Source organism: Anguilla rostrata, chromosome 7 (genome assembly GCF_018555375.3).
Source record: "Anguilla rostrata isolate EN2019 chromosome 7, ASM1855537v3, whole genome shotgun sequence".
Lineage (NCBI taxonomy): Eukaryota > Metazoa > Chordata > Actinopteri > Anguilliformes > Anguillidae > Anguilla > Anguilla rostrata.
Window position 1 is genome coordinate 14954895 of NC_057939.1, and position 14503 is coordinate 14969397.

Sequence of the window (14503 nt, forward strand, 5' to 3'; positions counted from 1 at the left end):
GGCTATGCTGGCAGCCATAATCAGGAATCTGCAGCAGCAGGATACCACTGGTCTCAGAATGCGCAGGCACACTGTGATTGTACAGGCGGATTATTATTTTCTGAATGGTCTCCAGTCGGCTGCATAGCATGCGCATGTTGGCATCACGCTTGTCCTCTCCTTGTAAAATGTCCTCAACACAGTGAGCTGACATGCACATTCCCTCTGAGGCCTTTCAGAAATGGGCCGGTCTTCCAAATTCTGTGATGGTGTGTTGTAAGGAAGGTGTATCCCTGGGGCAATAGAGGCAGTTTGTTCAACCTTGAGGAGATGGGCTGTAGCTGGTGCTTGGGCACAATGATGGACGATCTGCATGTGAGCTGGTGACAGTCAGACTTGTTTTCTCCCAGTAAGCAGATTCTTTGCAGTGGGGTCTGGGCTACTGCTGCTGTGGCTAACATTCAGCATGGATGCATCCTCATGCTGATGCCTGGAGTGGTTGCTTATTGTGCACACAATGTACAAATGGCAGTTTATTGGCAGAGATACAAACCAAGCAAGGTTCTTTTTATTGTTTTTGGGAAGGCATTCTAAACCTTGCAGTGTATTCACAGTTAGAGTGAATTTAATGAGTAATATGTTCATGACAAAATCCACAGAATGTGTTCTGTTGGATGTACCATAGGAGGTGGTGTTTCTTAGGTATGTGTCCTTGTGTATATTAATACCAATACTAATACAAATACTACCACTACTACTACTAATAAATGTTATTATATTTATTATAGTTCTGTTTTTCTGGGTCTGAAAGTTATATGTAGTTCCCTGCTTCACAATTTGTCCCTTGTGTTTTTCCAAATGTGCTTACAGTTTCTCCAGTTGAGACATGAATGTCTAGTGCAATATTAATATTAAGGGGATTTTAGTTGATAACAGAAAAAAGGGATTTTGCCAAATTGTCTTAACTTGCTATTTGACATGCAGTGAGATGCATGTGTGCAGATACATGGCTGGTTTCACATGTCCAGTATAATGGTAATTTTCTGGTAGTGATTCCACCTGCTTTCCAGAACCACACTTGAAAGAGTTGTGGGTCTTTCCAGTAAATGAGGGAATGAAAGCCTGTGTTTAAGTTCAGCTCAATTAGGCTCAACTACCCACAGCAATGTCAATGACATCACTGCAAGGAGTGGTATTGAGGTGTAACTAAAAGTCCAGATTTTATGTGCAAGCATTGAATGGTTTAGATTCAGTCAACCTCGAGGCTTTCTATGGCTTACCGCTCTATAAGCTGTTCCACCTTTCCATACGAGCTCCACAGTGTTAACAGGCCATCTAGCCACCACGTCTGTCTCTGACTCCATTACAAATCCTAGCAGATTATGCTGTGCATTATTGTGTGAAGACCTTTCAAGTGTTATTTTGAGATTTACTTTACCTAATTTGTACATTGTAGTTCTGTTCACACAACTTGAGAAATAGCTTCTTCATCCACTTCATTAATGTCTTCATTAATGTTTTTAAGGTGTTCGATCAACTCCTTCCCTTGGCCACTTTCCTTGAAACTAAATAATCTTGAGTCCCTTCTGTTTTTCCAGTATTGTCTGCGTATGTGTTTGTCTATGTGTGTGTGTGTCCATGCAGGTTGGGTCTAAAGTGTGTGACAGTGTGGCACAATTACACTCCAGGGACTCCAGGTGGAAAGCCTGGTCTTATGATTAATCTGTACATGCATTCCTAAACTCCAAACTGATCTCAGTTCAGTGCTCAGCAAGTGAGCTGAACAGGGCTGATGGGAGATTTCAGTTGCTGAGGAAAGCAGGGAAGCAGGGAATGTGCGGCCTGATTTTGAGGGTTATCCCCCCCCCCCCCAGGTGGGTGTTCTGGGGAGGACAGGCTCAGGGAAGAGCACTCTGCTTTCCGCCCTGCTGAGGCTGGCATCCACGGACGGCGATATCTCCATCGACGGCGTCTCCTGGAACTCCGTGCCCCTCCAGACCTGGAGAAAGGCCTTTGGCGTAGTACCACAGGTGAAACTGAAATATCATGACCAGTTGTGAAGTGTGTGGAAGCTCATTAGCAGAAGGCTGCAGACTTAAATTGTATGTTGGAAACGGCCCAAAAGCAGAGTACAGAACAGATTCTGTTTACTGTCATTATCACCATGTCCATGATAATGCACTGCATACTGTGTCAAGACACTCCATTGGCTGATTTTTGCCACTTGTAATTACTTCATGCTTTGTTAAAAGTGAGGTTGAAGTGACTCTTCCCTCTTTCTTTGGAACAGAAAATCTTCATCTTGACAGGGTCATTTCGCATGAATCTGGACCCCTGTAGCAAACACACAGACGAGGAGCTCTGGAAAGTCATAGAGGAGGTGAGTGTTACCTCACAGACTGGAACAGTCTCTTATAAGGCCACCTAATTCTCCTCATTCTGTCAAGTCACAAATCTTTGCATGCCTCGTTGTTCTTCGGATCTTTTGAGAAGCCCGTCCGTACACAATCAGAAATGAAATGTATTGCTTCAGTTTACCTAGTGCCTGCAGGTTCAGTAGCTGTTCCAGACCTTACATATACTGTAATTCTTGCACTTTATTGTAATTCAGTACTGCTGATTGGTCTGATAGTGGCCACGCCTGGCCGTGTGTCGCAGGTGGGGCTGAAGTCGGTCATCGAGCAGTTCCCAGACAAACTGGACTTCCAGCTGGAGGACGGGGGCTACGTGCTGAGCAACGGCCACAAGCAGCTGGTGTGCCTGGCCCGCTCCATCCTCAGCAAGGCTCGCATCCTGCTGCTGGACGAGCCCAGCGCTTACCTGGACCCCATGTGAGTGATGGGGGCTGGCCCTGCCCCCACCCCCCCCCCCAGGCCAGGGGTAATTGCGCTAAATGGGGCCTGAAACCACCGGCGGAGTGACCTCAGCTCTGGCACGGGCAGGCCTTTCATGTCCTGTACAGCAGGAACGCCAAAAAAAGGCTACACGATTTTAAGCACCGAGAGGAAATTCAAAGAGCCTTCTGCACAGGGGTCTAGAACGTTTGATGGCTGAGCTCACAGCAGTGGGAAAGGGCGAATTGGTTAACCTCAATCAGCCAGGCATCGTTCAAGGCACTAGCGTGGGTGTAAACAGAAAACACATGGATTATATTGTGCGCTGAAGTGATGCAGTAAAACTGATTGCAGTAGTTTCATTAGAAAACAATCACTTGGAACAAAATTCAGTTCAAATTTAGTTCAAAATGTGTTTTTTTTTTTTTTTTTTTAACATCAAGGCTACCGTTTATGTGATGGTAGTTGCAATTGATTGCCATTGTTGTGTAATCAACATTTAAAGGTAATATTTTCTTCCATGGTTGGATTTCACATGGGTCGTTTTCCTTATCAATTGGAAATTAATTACTTGAATTTATTACCTATTGGAATAAATTGTTCGTTTTCTTTTAATTGTAACTGTAAGTTGCTTTTTTCTTTTCATCACATTTTGCAGTATTATATTGGACCTAGCAGTATAGTCATGCTATTTATTTTCACATTTCCTTTTGATCAAAAACTATAATCACCACAACCAATTACTGTGAGTCAGAGAACTTTTATCTTTGTTCTATGTTTATATATACCATTTTAAATAGTGTAATATCCTTATTTTAAAAGTGTTCTAACGGTTGAATTTTTACAAAATTTTAAAGATGGATGTTATGTCACATGTGACATGAGTAAAGTATGTCAAGAGGAAACAAGGCCAGTTGAAACATTCAAAAAAGGTTTAAGTTCTGCTTCTGTTTTGAGCTCAGGAGTGATTAATGGCCTGGAAAGGTGGGGGGGGGGGGGTGTGTAGTGGAGGGGAGAGATTACATTCAGGCTGATTTTGGTGTCTGCTGGGCTCCTGCAGCACGTTGCAGATCCTGAGGAAGACCCTGAAACATTCCTTCTCCAACTGCACGGTCATGCTGTCCGAGCACCGGGTGGAGCCTCTGCTGGAGTGCCAGTCCTTCCTGGTGAGTTCCCCTGTTCATTAGGGAATATTCCAGAGCTGACGCACAGAATGCTGGGAAAATTCATCATTTTCTCCCGTCAAGTCCCACCTGTCACTTACGAGTGAATATGTTAATACGTTTAAGAAATATGGCGTAGAGACAAACTCTTGCAGGTTCGATGCCCGTAGATGACATTGTGTTTCTGTAATAATCCAGCTGTGCATAGTATATAGATTTAACTGACATTATAAGCACCCTATAAGCTGCCTTCAGAAAGGATCTGTCAAATAAAATGATCAATCAGAAAATTATAAATCTTTGGTAGGCACAATGTTTTTTTTTTTCCCCCCACAACCGACATTTGTATATACTGGTATTTAAGTTGTAATTTTAATATGTCCACCTGATATGCTTGAAGAGTGTGTTGGATGCTGTTGTTTTTAGCCCATACATGGCTCCGTATTTTATGTGTCTGGCTGTGGTACTGAATGGCAATTGTGAATTGCACAGCATTAGGCTACATTACTGTTTCTGCCATATCTCCAATCAGTGGAGAGGATCACAGCACATCATAATGCCGAGTTAATTAGGGTGGAATTAATCTTGCTGCCTGCCACTGTATTAGACAAGCACCCAATTCATTTCAAAATGATTTGTCTTTTCAAAAGGACAAAATGCCAAAATCCCGCCCCCCCTTGAAATCTAAGATCTATGAATTCCTTTTAACACCAGGAAGAATCCTGTATCATCCCCTAGTAACAGTGTTCATGTGTGGTCATCTAGTGAAAATTTTCACTTTCATAAAATAAAAAAAAAACTGGTACAAAGCCAAAACAGAACTTTCATCCTTTCACCTCTTACTCACAGGACAGCCACTCACCTCTTTCCTTATCCCCTCCCCACTAGATGATTGAGGGCAGCTCGGTGAAGTCCTACGACTCCATCCAGAAGCTTCTGAATGAGATGAGCCAGCTGAAGCAGGCGATCAGCCAGACGGAGCGGCTCAGGCTGTTCCCCACGCACCGCCGCAGTTCCAGCAAGCGCTCGCCCCAGCCCAAGATCAGCGCCCTGCAAGAGGAGGCCGAGGACGAGGTCCAGGACACCCGCCTCTGAAGTGCCACAGCCGCCCCCCCCCCCCAGAAACCATCACAAACAAAGACCCGGATCTGGTGGGGAGGAGCCTGAAAACTGGACGCAGTCGTTCATTCCGTCCTTCACCTCAAAAGGAAAATGTCGGCGCTTTATTTTTTTACAATTCCCTTTTCCCAAGTGATTTTATTTTTGAATTATTCCTGCCTTACACTAGTGGAAGCATATTTTATTTTGTAAATAAAATGAATGAAATGGATGACAGTACGGACAAATGATTAACTTCCGACATCATTATTTTTCTATCGAATGCACTTTATGTAACGAGGTACAGATACTCCTTGGTTTTTTTTCACAATGGGGACAGAGAAGGAAGTAAGAGTATCAGTGCTATGAAAAATGTTTGCCTTAATACAGCGTTAACTCCAGTGCTTCAAAACTGGATATCTGTCAGCTTTCTTGATTTCGCTGGACAGATATGTAATTTAATTTAATGTATAAAATTGATAAATAGTTTTGTAATGGCCCGTTACAAATATACTTGATGACAGTAAGTATCTACCTTGGCACATTAGCAACATATTTTTTACAGTGTAATTTAAGAGTCTTTTCATAGGAATTGACAAAATGTTCTTTTGATACCTTTTCAGAGACAGAGAAACCCAAACAATAAGGGTTCCTTTCCACAGGAAAATAAACATGTGAAAATGACGTGGTAATAACAGTGCAGGTTTTGTTGAAAGCAGGACATTTCTTTCACACTCAGCCGATAGGTATATTACACTTCACTTCACAGGTCTAAAAATATCATCTGTACATATGAACAATTTAAAGTGACAAGTCACAGAAAATGGAACAGAGAAAAAAATGATGTGCTGCTTTGAATCGGAAAAGAGAGAAATGGGTGGAGCCATGCCTCTAGGTAGACATGGCTAGTCAAAGTGTTTATTATGGCTTACAGTTGAGAGAAAATGTCCTGTTTGCAAATACAGTACTTATTGCCACATTCCATTCACTTTGAAACAAGTGAACATTTAGGAACCTAATTCTCATATTACAAACATATGTACAGTCTTTTTTTTAAGTCTACTGTACAAATTCAATACCACTGACAGCAATTTGTCTAACATATATGTTTCTAAATCTTATTTACACTTATTTGGTAAAACCCTGATTCATTCCAACTTTGTTTTAAACTATTTTGCAACCATTTAAACAAAACACTTTTATATTTTAAAATATTCAATACCAAAAAAAACCTGCTTTTGAAATTATCCAAAATGTATTCACCTTAAAATAACGAACAGTTTGCTCTTTTGTTTTGCGTTTTCCTTGAAATTCACATCTTTGTTTTATAATAAATCTCTGGTCCCCAAACACACGATGTTACACATTGTAACAAGTACAGATAACAAAGTACAGATACAGAGGCTGTAATGCTACATTACAACATAGCAATGAAACCCAAAAAAAGTTGGGGAGGGGCTATTTATTGTTGTTTACATGCAAGTCTCTCTGCAGGATCCAGATGTCTTGTGATTGGTTGTTGTTGTTGCTGGGCGGGGCTTGCCTTGTTTTGCTGCTGGTTCTGCTGTTGGTTCCGGTACTCTGCTCTCCCTGCAGGCTCTTGCTGCTTGGGATGGGGAGTTGGGATTTGAGTCGTGCTGTTCGTTTCTCACTGCTGAGGGTGCCAGGGGCGTGGCTGCTGGAGTGGCGTCTTCCTTTCTGTAGGTGGAAGAGGAGTGGCTTATACTGAATGACAGCTAATTATTAAGCATGTTGGAGTCTATACACCTTAATCAGGGGACTGTTTGGCCCATTTGTGCTGTGGGACCCTTTTGCCCTTTTATTCTGAAGAATTAGGTAAACTGCATATCAAGCAAGTAAGAGGCTTCTCTGGTGAAAATTGAATAGGTATCAAGAGTCCAGTCTACAAAGCAAGTCAAAGAAACTAATTTTCCAGACCTGTATATTTTCCCACCGTACAGCTAACCAAAAAAACCACAAACTAAAAGAAAATGCAAATAAATCATAAAAAGCAGAGAAATCTAATTTATATCTCTATTAACCTGGAGAAATTTAAATGGGAAATCTACAGACAACAGCGACAGATTCAGTTATGCAATACATTAGCCTCATCCGACCGGCCAATGGTCATTAAATTGGCAGCCATGATGGATCTGACATGAGTCATACACCATTATCTCTATCAGTTTTATCATTAAAAAGACTGGCACAAACAGTTACCACCATGAACCAATCAAACATAAGTCTTCTTAAATGAACAGGCTTTCCTGGGAAAGACCTGGACGTTAGATTTCAGCTTGACCTACTTGAACCTTCTGTACTCAGCTCCCAATTTTTTCATTTTAACAGGAAATTTATGTCAGTTTTTATGAGATTGTTAATAGAAGCTGGTAAAATTGTGCAGATATCCGGATCTCAGCAATAAGATCCACCAAGACGCCAAACAGCATAGACATGAATCCAGCAATCACACTAATACAATGGTCTTAGATACTGAAGCAGAGTTCACACCAACGTACTGGTCTGGATTCAGTGAGACAGCCAAGGACTCAGAACTGTGAGATGAGGCTCCATTTAGACTTTGTTAAATAAATGCAGAATATTTAATCAATTAATTCAATTAATTAGATCTTGCCCAACTTGCTACCACCGCTCACTAGCTTGAAACTCTTAGTAAAGTTTCTTATCTCAAAAACCATGACAGATGCATGTTCTTTCACAGGAAACTGCTGCTGGTGTGTCACAGGAGGGACATGTACGGGGATCCCGTGCACAGCTAATGTAGGTACAGCACATTCCAGCCATGCCTGGCCAGTAAAGAACTGGGGAGGAAACAGACAGTGAAGTCCTGTTTTCCTCATCATAGCTGAGGGACAGCCGATAAAAACATCTTACTGCTGGAGTCTGTGCAGGCTCCTCATTGTTATCCTGTAGTGTCGTTTGTCCACTGCGGGTGCCTGGAAACACGATGAAGTCCTCACTGGAGGGAGGTATCTGGGAAAAAGAACAGAAACGCAGTATTTACAGCCCCACCTGCTGGAGGAAAAGTGAAACGCACTACGGCAAATGCCCCCTGCTGGGGAAATGGAGAAATGCACTACCTCTCAGGCAGAGGCGAAGGACAGGGGGGTGATAAGAGACGGGGGGTTCGGTTGTTACCTTTCTGATGTCCGGCTCAGACTTGCTGGAGCACATGGTCTGCAGCTGCAGCATCAGGTCTGTCTCGTCGTCCGAAACCAAAGAGAATCGGGAAGGCTCTCCGGCTGCACAGCTGTCAGAACGTGAGCGCGGACACACAAACACATACAGAGTCAGATGTGTCTGGTTTTTCACCGCCCCCTACCGACTTCTTCAAACAATATCTCATTTCAACAGTACCCTTGGCGAGTAGGCTTTAAATCAAGAATCCTGAAATCCAGGAGGGCCACACTGCCTGTTGTCTGCACACCCTTGTGGTCTGTTTCACCACAAGTTATTGGTTGGCTAAACATCTAGACATCTTGTTTTAAATGCCTACAAGTTGTTTTCTTATTTTTCTCAACTAACCATAGAGAAAAAGAGGGTGAGTGTAATGCTCTCAGACCCAGATCCTAACTTACCTCTGAGGTGTGGTGCTCTTCCTGCTCAAGTGGAGGTCAGTGGTGGACAGTGAACCTGCAGGTGGAACAGAGGGAGTATTGGTGACACGGCTCCATTTCCTAACCGCTCAAACAGTGGGGAAACGGAGCGCCCCTCCTCACCCTCTCTCAAACTGCCGCCGGAAGCCCAGCCAGAGAGCGGGCTGCTCTTCTTGCGCGGGCTGGTGTTGGCCCGCCTCCATGCCGCGCTGTCCCGCCCCTTCCTTCTTCCTGCTCCCTTGTAGGAGCCCAGTGCCGACAGTGGAAACCTGCTGCCCCGGAACTCTGCCAGGTGCTTGTCTACCTCTGAGGGAACACACACACACACACCCACATACAGCCCTGGGTTCATACAGAGACACACAACTGGAATAGGTAACCCACACGCATAGGTAAACCCTGTAAGAGATCACAGAAACTGAACTATGAGACACGCCTGGCATGCAACCATGACACCCTATGTAGGGGGGGGGGTGTGGATTCGGTACCTGGGCGGGGCAGTGGGCAGCCCTGGAGGATGGCTTTGTTGACTAGGATGCTGAGGGCAGCCTTGACCACCGCCTGCTGGCTGGGGCTCAGGGTGCTGTTGCTGTTGCCTGGTGACTGTTGCTGGGCCGGACTCTTCCTCACAGTTACCCTGGAGATGACGGCTTCCTCCACCCTTGGGACTACCACCAAGTTCCACAGCCTGGTGAGCCATCTGATCTCACACACACACACACACACACATTAGAAACACAAGCAGCTCACACGCAGAGAGCAGAGAGATTCTTGTGTAACTGAAGTTTGGAGAGACTCACTTGACGATGGCTTGGGTCTGCCCTGGGATCACAGGGCAGGACAGGAACATCTGTGGCCCCATGAGGGCCTCAGGGGTGCCCAGGCGGGACACACAGGAGTTGAGCTGCTGCCACACAGAACAGACCCAGGCCATGGTTCTCCACAGAAGATCGGTCGGAGTCGGGACCTGACCCTTCATCTGCGGCAAAGCACAATGCAGTGTCAAAAAGACACGTCAAAACAGAACCCCATTATAACTGTACCTGATCACTGGCTTAAATATACCCAACCAAACAAGCAACAGTACCAGAAATACCTGAAAATGAACTCTGAAATAATGTATCCTGATAGCAAGACAAACCAAGATCTCAGTAGAGGCATGCAAGCTTGAAATAGCTGAAATTAAAACGAACCATTAAACCGTTGGCCTAGTTTCGTATTTTAGAGGGATTAACAGGTAGTGGAGTCTGAATACAGATACATGTGCAGTGGATTTTATTTTAATTTATTTCACTTGACGTTCAGTGGTTTCAAGGGACGCATTTGTCCTCCCCCATTACTCAGAGCCTTCAAAGCAAGTACAATTCACAGGTGTGAGGTGTAGAACAGAACGCTATCTGTGGGCTTTTTCTCAGAACCCCTCCCCTCTTTCTGACCTTGTGGACCAGTTTCCTGCGGAGGTGCCGCGTCAGCAGCCCGGCCAGCGGCTCCGAGTCCCAGCGCAGCTGGACCCAGCGGAAGTGCTGCTGCAGCAGCAGCTCCGCCCCTTGGAGGTGGGGCTTAGACAGTGTGCCAATCAGAAAGCCTCCTTCCTGGAAGTGATGCAGGCAGCTGCCTTCCTGAGCTGTTGGGAAGTGGGATAACAAATACATTAAAAGGGCTAATTTTAATAGGTTAAAAGTCAGTCACTAACAATAAGCACCATTATTCCTTCATTACAGCTAGTGGGAAAACTTTTGGTACTTAACAAAATCTAATTTAAAATGAAGCAAAAAGAGTCTGTGTTGAGGTAAAGTACCACCTCCCTCATGTTCACACAGAGATAGAGACAGAGGCGCAGGCTAATTGGTCCTTAGGGATGATCTTACACGGCGCTCAAGTGAATGCCATGCTTACAGCCATCAGGCCATCATGCCCTCAGGGGGGCTCTGAGCCCTGGGATATTCACAGAGGCTCAGGGCGGGGGGGAAAGGGCTCACCATGGAGCAGGGGAACAGGGTAAACCACACCCCGGGTCTCCAGACTGTCACACAGGTCACCCAGAAGCTCAGACAGAGAGCGCACTTTCTCCAGACCCTCCAGAATCATCACCACACTGCGACCGGCTGCAGCTTGGTTTGCCGGGACCAGGAACCCTGCGGAACGACACAAACAGAGGGGGTGGAGGGACACAGAGGAAAAAATGGGTTTCGATGAGACACATGGCCATAGAAACAACATTGCACAAAATACAAACAATCAGTCACACACAAGCATGTACACACACGCACCCACACATACACACAAAAGAATGAAATATTTATACAAGTTACCATCGTTGATACAATGATTTTAAAGCCGCCTCACACTAAATTGACTTGCCTTGCTAGTAAAATGTAGAATTGATCTGCGTGCATTTCCTTTGTGATTTCGATAACTGAAAGGACTTAACCCGCAGCATTTCTGATGGTGTAACGCATAAATATTGTCTGACAGCCCGCTGGAGCCCTAGGGCACGGGAACAGCGCACGGAACGCGACACCCGCTCCTCTCTTCCGTCATATCTAAATAAATAACAGATGAATAATTCATGGCTCCGGCTCCTCGCACGGCTGAGAGCGCGCTGAGGAATGAGCGCAGATGTGCTTCACCGAGGGAAAGAGTGACTCACAGGACTGCGCTTATCGCACACCCCGAGCGCTCCCATCTCCCTCCCTCTTCACGCGACACCGACAAACTCGGTTCCCATTCCTGTAGCTGTACACGTTTTAAACATGGTCCTTTCTGATTGACTAAATCAACACACCCTAGATCAGCAATGGAGACGGTCATGAACGAGTGTACGGTACCACAGTTGATGAAGGTCTCCAGAAGCTGCTCCTTGGACAGGTCCTCCTCCATTTCCACAGTGATGATGTCACATCCCACCCCCATGGCCTCCTGCCTGTGCTGGTGGGGTACACAGATTCATGTATTTAAGACTACAGAGCTTTAAACTTCCTTGTAGTGCACAAATGTTTGCTTCGCTGCATTCTGTATTTGCTGTACCTTGATGCAGAGTGATATCTGGTTGGCAATATACCCCTGGCAGCTACCCTCCAATCCATGGAGGATAACATTACGGTATTGCTCCACCTGAAGAAAAAAAAATCACACACACCGACACAATAAATTAACTACATTCACTAAGAAACATGTGACTCCGTTATCAGGAAACGGTCCTTGGATTACATTGTACCATTGCTGCGTAGGTTCACATAGACACATGCAACAGAACAGGAAAGCTTTTTATTAAGACAGTAGGAAGTGTAAAAACTGCAAGCACTGACAGATGAGCCATTCCCCCATTGTGTGTACTGAAAGTGAGGCGTGAGCACTATAAAAACTATATTGTATATCATATATTACTATCATTCCATGTCATAAATATCACTAGACTAAGGCGGATTACTGTAATGCACTAGCAGCCATAAAACAATAAACATGTCATGATAGTATATGAACCAACACATGACTCACAAGCTGCAATTCCAAGCATGGCCAACAGAAGGCGCACAAAGATTGTAGCATTCATCCACTCAGCTAAATCAGTGTATTTATTACATTAGAATGATTAGAATAAATAGACATCGCAATACAGCCTGAAATAAAGGACATGCATTTAATAATTAACTATGGCAAATAATTCCTTCATTCACTGTTCGGTGTGAACTTTCTAAACTAACTCATATGTGTTTCACTGGGTCTGATTGTAATATTTACTTCTGTAAGATCCAGTCAAGGGATTAACCAGCTGAAATGTCACATTTATGTACACTTTCAGGGGGGTACAATAAAAAATGTAAAACAAGTCCACAAGAAATAAGTATAAAGGTAGGAATAAATATTAAAAGGTAGGAAATTAAGCTGCCCACTCAGGAACATAAAGACATCCCACACAAAATAGCACTGAAATAAATAGTTCTAAATATAAGCCAGTACAAATGAATACATTTAAACATGGCTTCAGTAAATACAGGAATACAATTTTTTGATTCCTGAAACACTGGAAAGAAACATCGGACCAAAGGACCAATGAGCTAGTACACAGAGCAAACCATTATTAGCCCACGAGGACCAATAAAAAATCCATATTTTATTGCTGGCATGATTATACATAGCTCAGGCCCTGATGGCAGCAGGAGATCTTCTTCCTTACCAGGCGGACATAGTTATTGAGCAGCTGAAGGGGTATGAGGGAGTCGTACGCGAGCTCATCCAGGGACGACTCCTGCAGGCCTGCCAGGGGATTAAAGGACAGAAGAATGAGCAAACAGAAGCCTGCCAGGCACACCTTCCTGCTGTGGGAGACTGCAGTGGGGGAAGCATATTGCTCAGATCTCCCCTCTGAAATAAGCAGCTTCCTGGAAGAGCACCAGAAAAGCTGCGATTAGCACAAGGTGGGATCAATATCAAAAAGGAGGGCGAATAGTTAACCCCAAACCTTCATACCTAAACCACAATGACAAGCTGAGCAGAGTTCACTTGGACAGAAACCGCATTTCCAGTCTATGGGAATTCAATTCACAGTGAAAAGTATCAAGAAAAAGCATGACTAACTTTGTTCATTAAGCTTTCTTTTAGTGTTCTGGAAAAAAGAGAGGAAAAGAAAAGGTAGATCTCACATGACAGGGTGGGAACAAACCTTTCAATTTGACTGTGATGTGTTGACAGTGACACTTTCTGATCAAGTCCCATGGCGACTGTGAGGGTTCCTGGTCCATGCTCCAAACAGTATTTCCTTTGGGAAACAGGAAAACAACATTGCCTTAATGAAAGCAAGGGGTGACCCACAGACAAAATATCACATCATAACCAAGAGTGACAGAGGATGGCAGAGGATGACAAACAGGAACAAGTGAGAGAGACAGAGGGAGAGAGGGAGAGAGAGAAAGAAGAGAGCAAATAATGTCTCCTGTATGCATACTTCTTGCTCCTTTTTAAACCTCTTCCATCGGTGTATTACTAAATTCGTCATTCCCCTGTGCCTCTTGGGACTTCCCATCTAGACTTGCACATCTCTTGGTCTCATTTTCTCAGTGTCTGAGTCACCCGTCACGGATACCGCGCATCGCACCGTATTAACCGCCGCTAGCAGAGAGGCGTTTTAGCCGTGACAGATCGCTGGCTCCTCCCTCTCCTTTACGATCTGCAAGCCTCTGCGCTGACTGCACCAAGACCAAGATCTCTCATGGAAACGCATGCGGGTGCGAGCGTCATGAAATGCCTTTCCAGAGCCAACTGCTACGGTCTCTGCTACTGGGTCAACAAAAAAAAACCTATAAAAGCTTCTATTGTGGGCTTTACATTTAAACAGGATGTGATTTAAGATACTACACAGAGGGAAAGAGTGAGCACAGTAGGGAGAAAAGGAGAAAGACTGAATGAGAATGTGAGAGTAGTAGAGTGGGAGGGAGAGAGGAAGGGAGAGAGAGAGAGTACCATTCTGTACCAGGTTCAGTATATGTGCTAATCATGTACACACATCTCTGCACACTTCCTAAATGCAGGCCTGCGGTCATTAAACCTGAAACAGCATCCAGAGATTATAATGGAAGCCACAGCTGTTTGGAACGGACACATCCACGCGTTCGTTTTGCCCGTTTCAATTTCTGCTTTCATTCCAGATCTTGTTTTTCATCTCTCAATATTTCATAGCACGACTACCCACAAATAAACGCTGATCAGTGCTGCAATACTTTTATACACATAATGTGTGCCCGAGGCTGTAAATTACAGCTCATAAATCTGGGCCTCGGCAGGGAGGGAGTACAGGCTGAACCAGAGCTACCAG

The 14503-nt window shown here is 44.4% G+C and overlaps 2 protein-coding genes across 3 annotated transcripts in view; one reads left to right on the forward strand and one right to left on the reverse strand.

The window, feature by feature from the left end:
* cftr (CF transmembrane conductance regulator) overlaps positions 1-5758 on the forward strand; it is a 27597-nt gene extending 21839 nt beyond the window's left edge. The window contains exons 23-27 of the mRNA XM_064343057.1: positions 1854-2009; positions 2270-2359; positions 2638-2810; positions 3874-3979; positions 4865-5758. Coding sequence (XP_064199127.1) covers positions 1854-2009; positions 2270-2359; positions 2638-2810; positions 3874-3979; positions 4865-5071 — 732 coding nt within the window. The 3' untranslated portion in view covers positions 5072-5758. The remainder of the gene's footprint in view (positions 1-1853; positions 2010-2269; positions 2360-2637; positions 2811-3873; positions 3980-4864) is intronic.
* cttnbp2 (cortactin binding protein 2) overlaps positions 5199-14503 on the reverse strand; it is a 39708-nt gene continuing 30403 nt past the window's right edge. Inside the window, exons 11-23 of one of the 2 annotated variants that reach the window (XM_064343054.1) lie at positions 13355-13450; positions 12869-12948; positions 11719-11805; positions 11520-11619; positions 10671-10826; positions 10128-10315; positions 9492-9670; positions 9180-9391; positions 8815-8997; positions 8674-8728; positions 8234-8345; positions 7970-8068; positions 5199-6772 (exon numbers count right to left, since the gene is read on the reverse strand). In XM_064343054.1, coding sequence (XP_064199124.1) covers positions 6533-6772; positions 7970-8068; positions 8234-8345; positions 8674-8728; positions 8815-8997; positions 9180-9391; positions 9492-9670; positions 10128-10315; positions 10671-10826; positions 11520-11619; positions 11719-11805; positions 12869-12948; positions 13355-13450 — 1787 coding nt within the window. In that variant the 3' untranslated portion in view covers positions 5199-6532. The remainder of the gene's footprint in view (positions 6773-7969; positions 8069-8233; positions 8346-8673; positions 8729-8814; positions 8998-9179; positions 9392-9491; positions 9671-10127; positions 10316-10670; positions 10827-11519; positions 11620-11718; positions 11806-12868; positions 12949-13354; positions 13451-14503) is intronic. The other variant, XM_064343055.1, reaches the window with a different exon arrangement.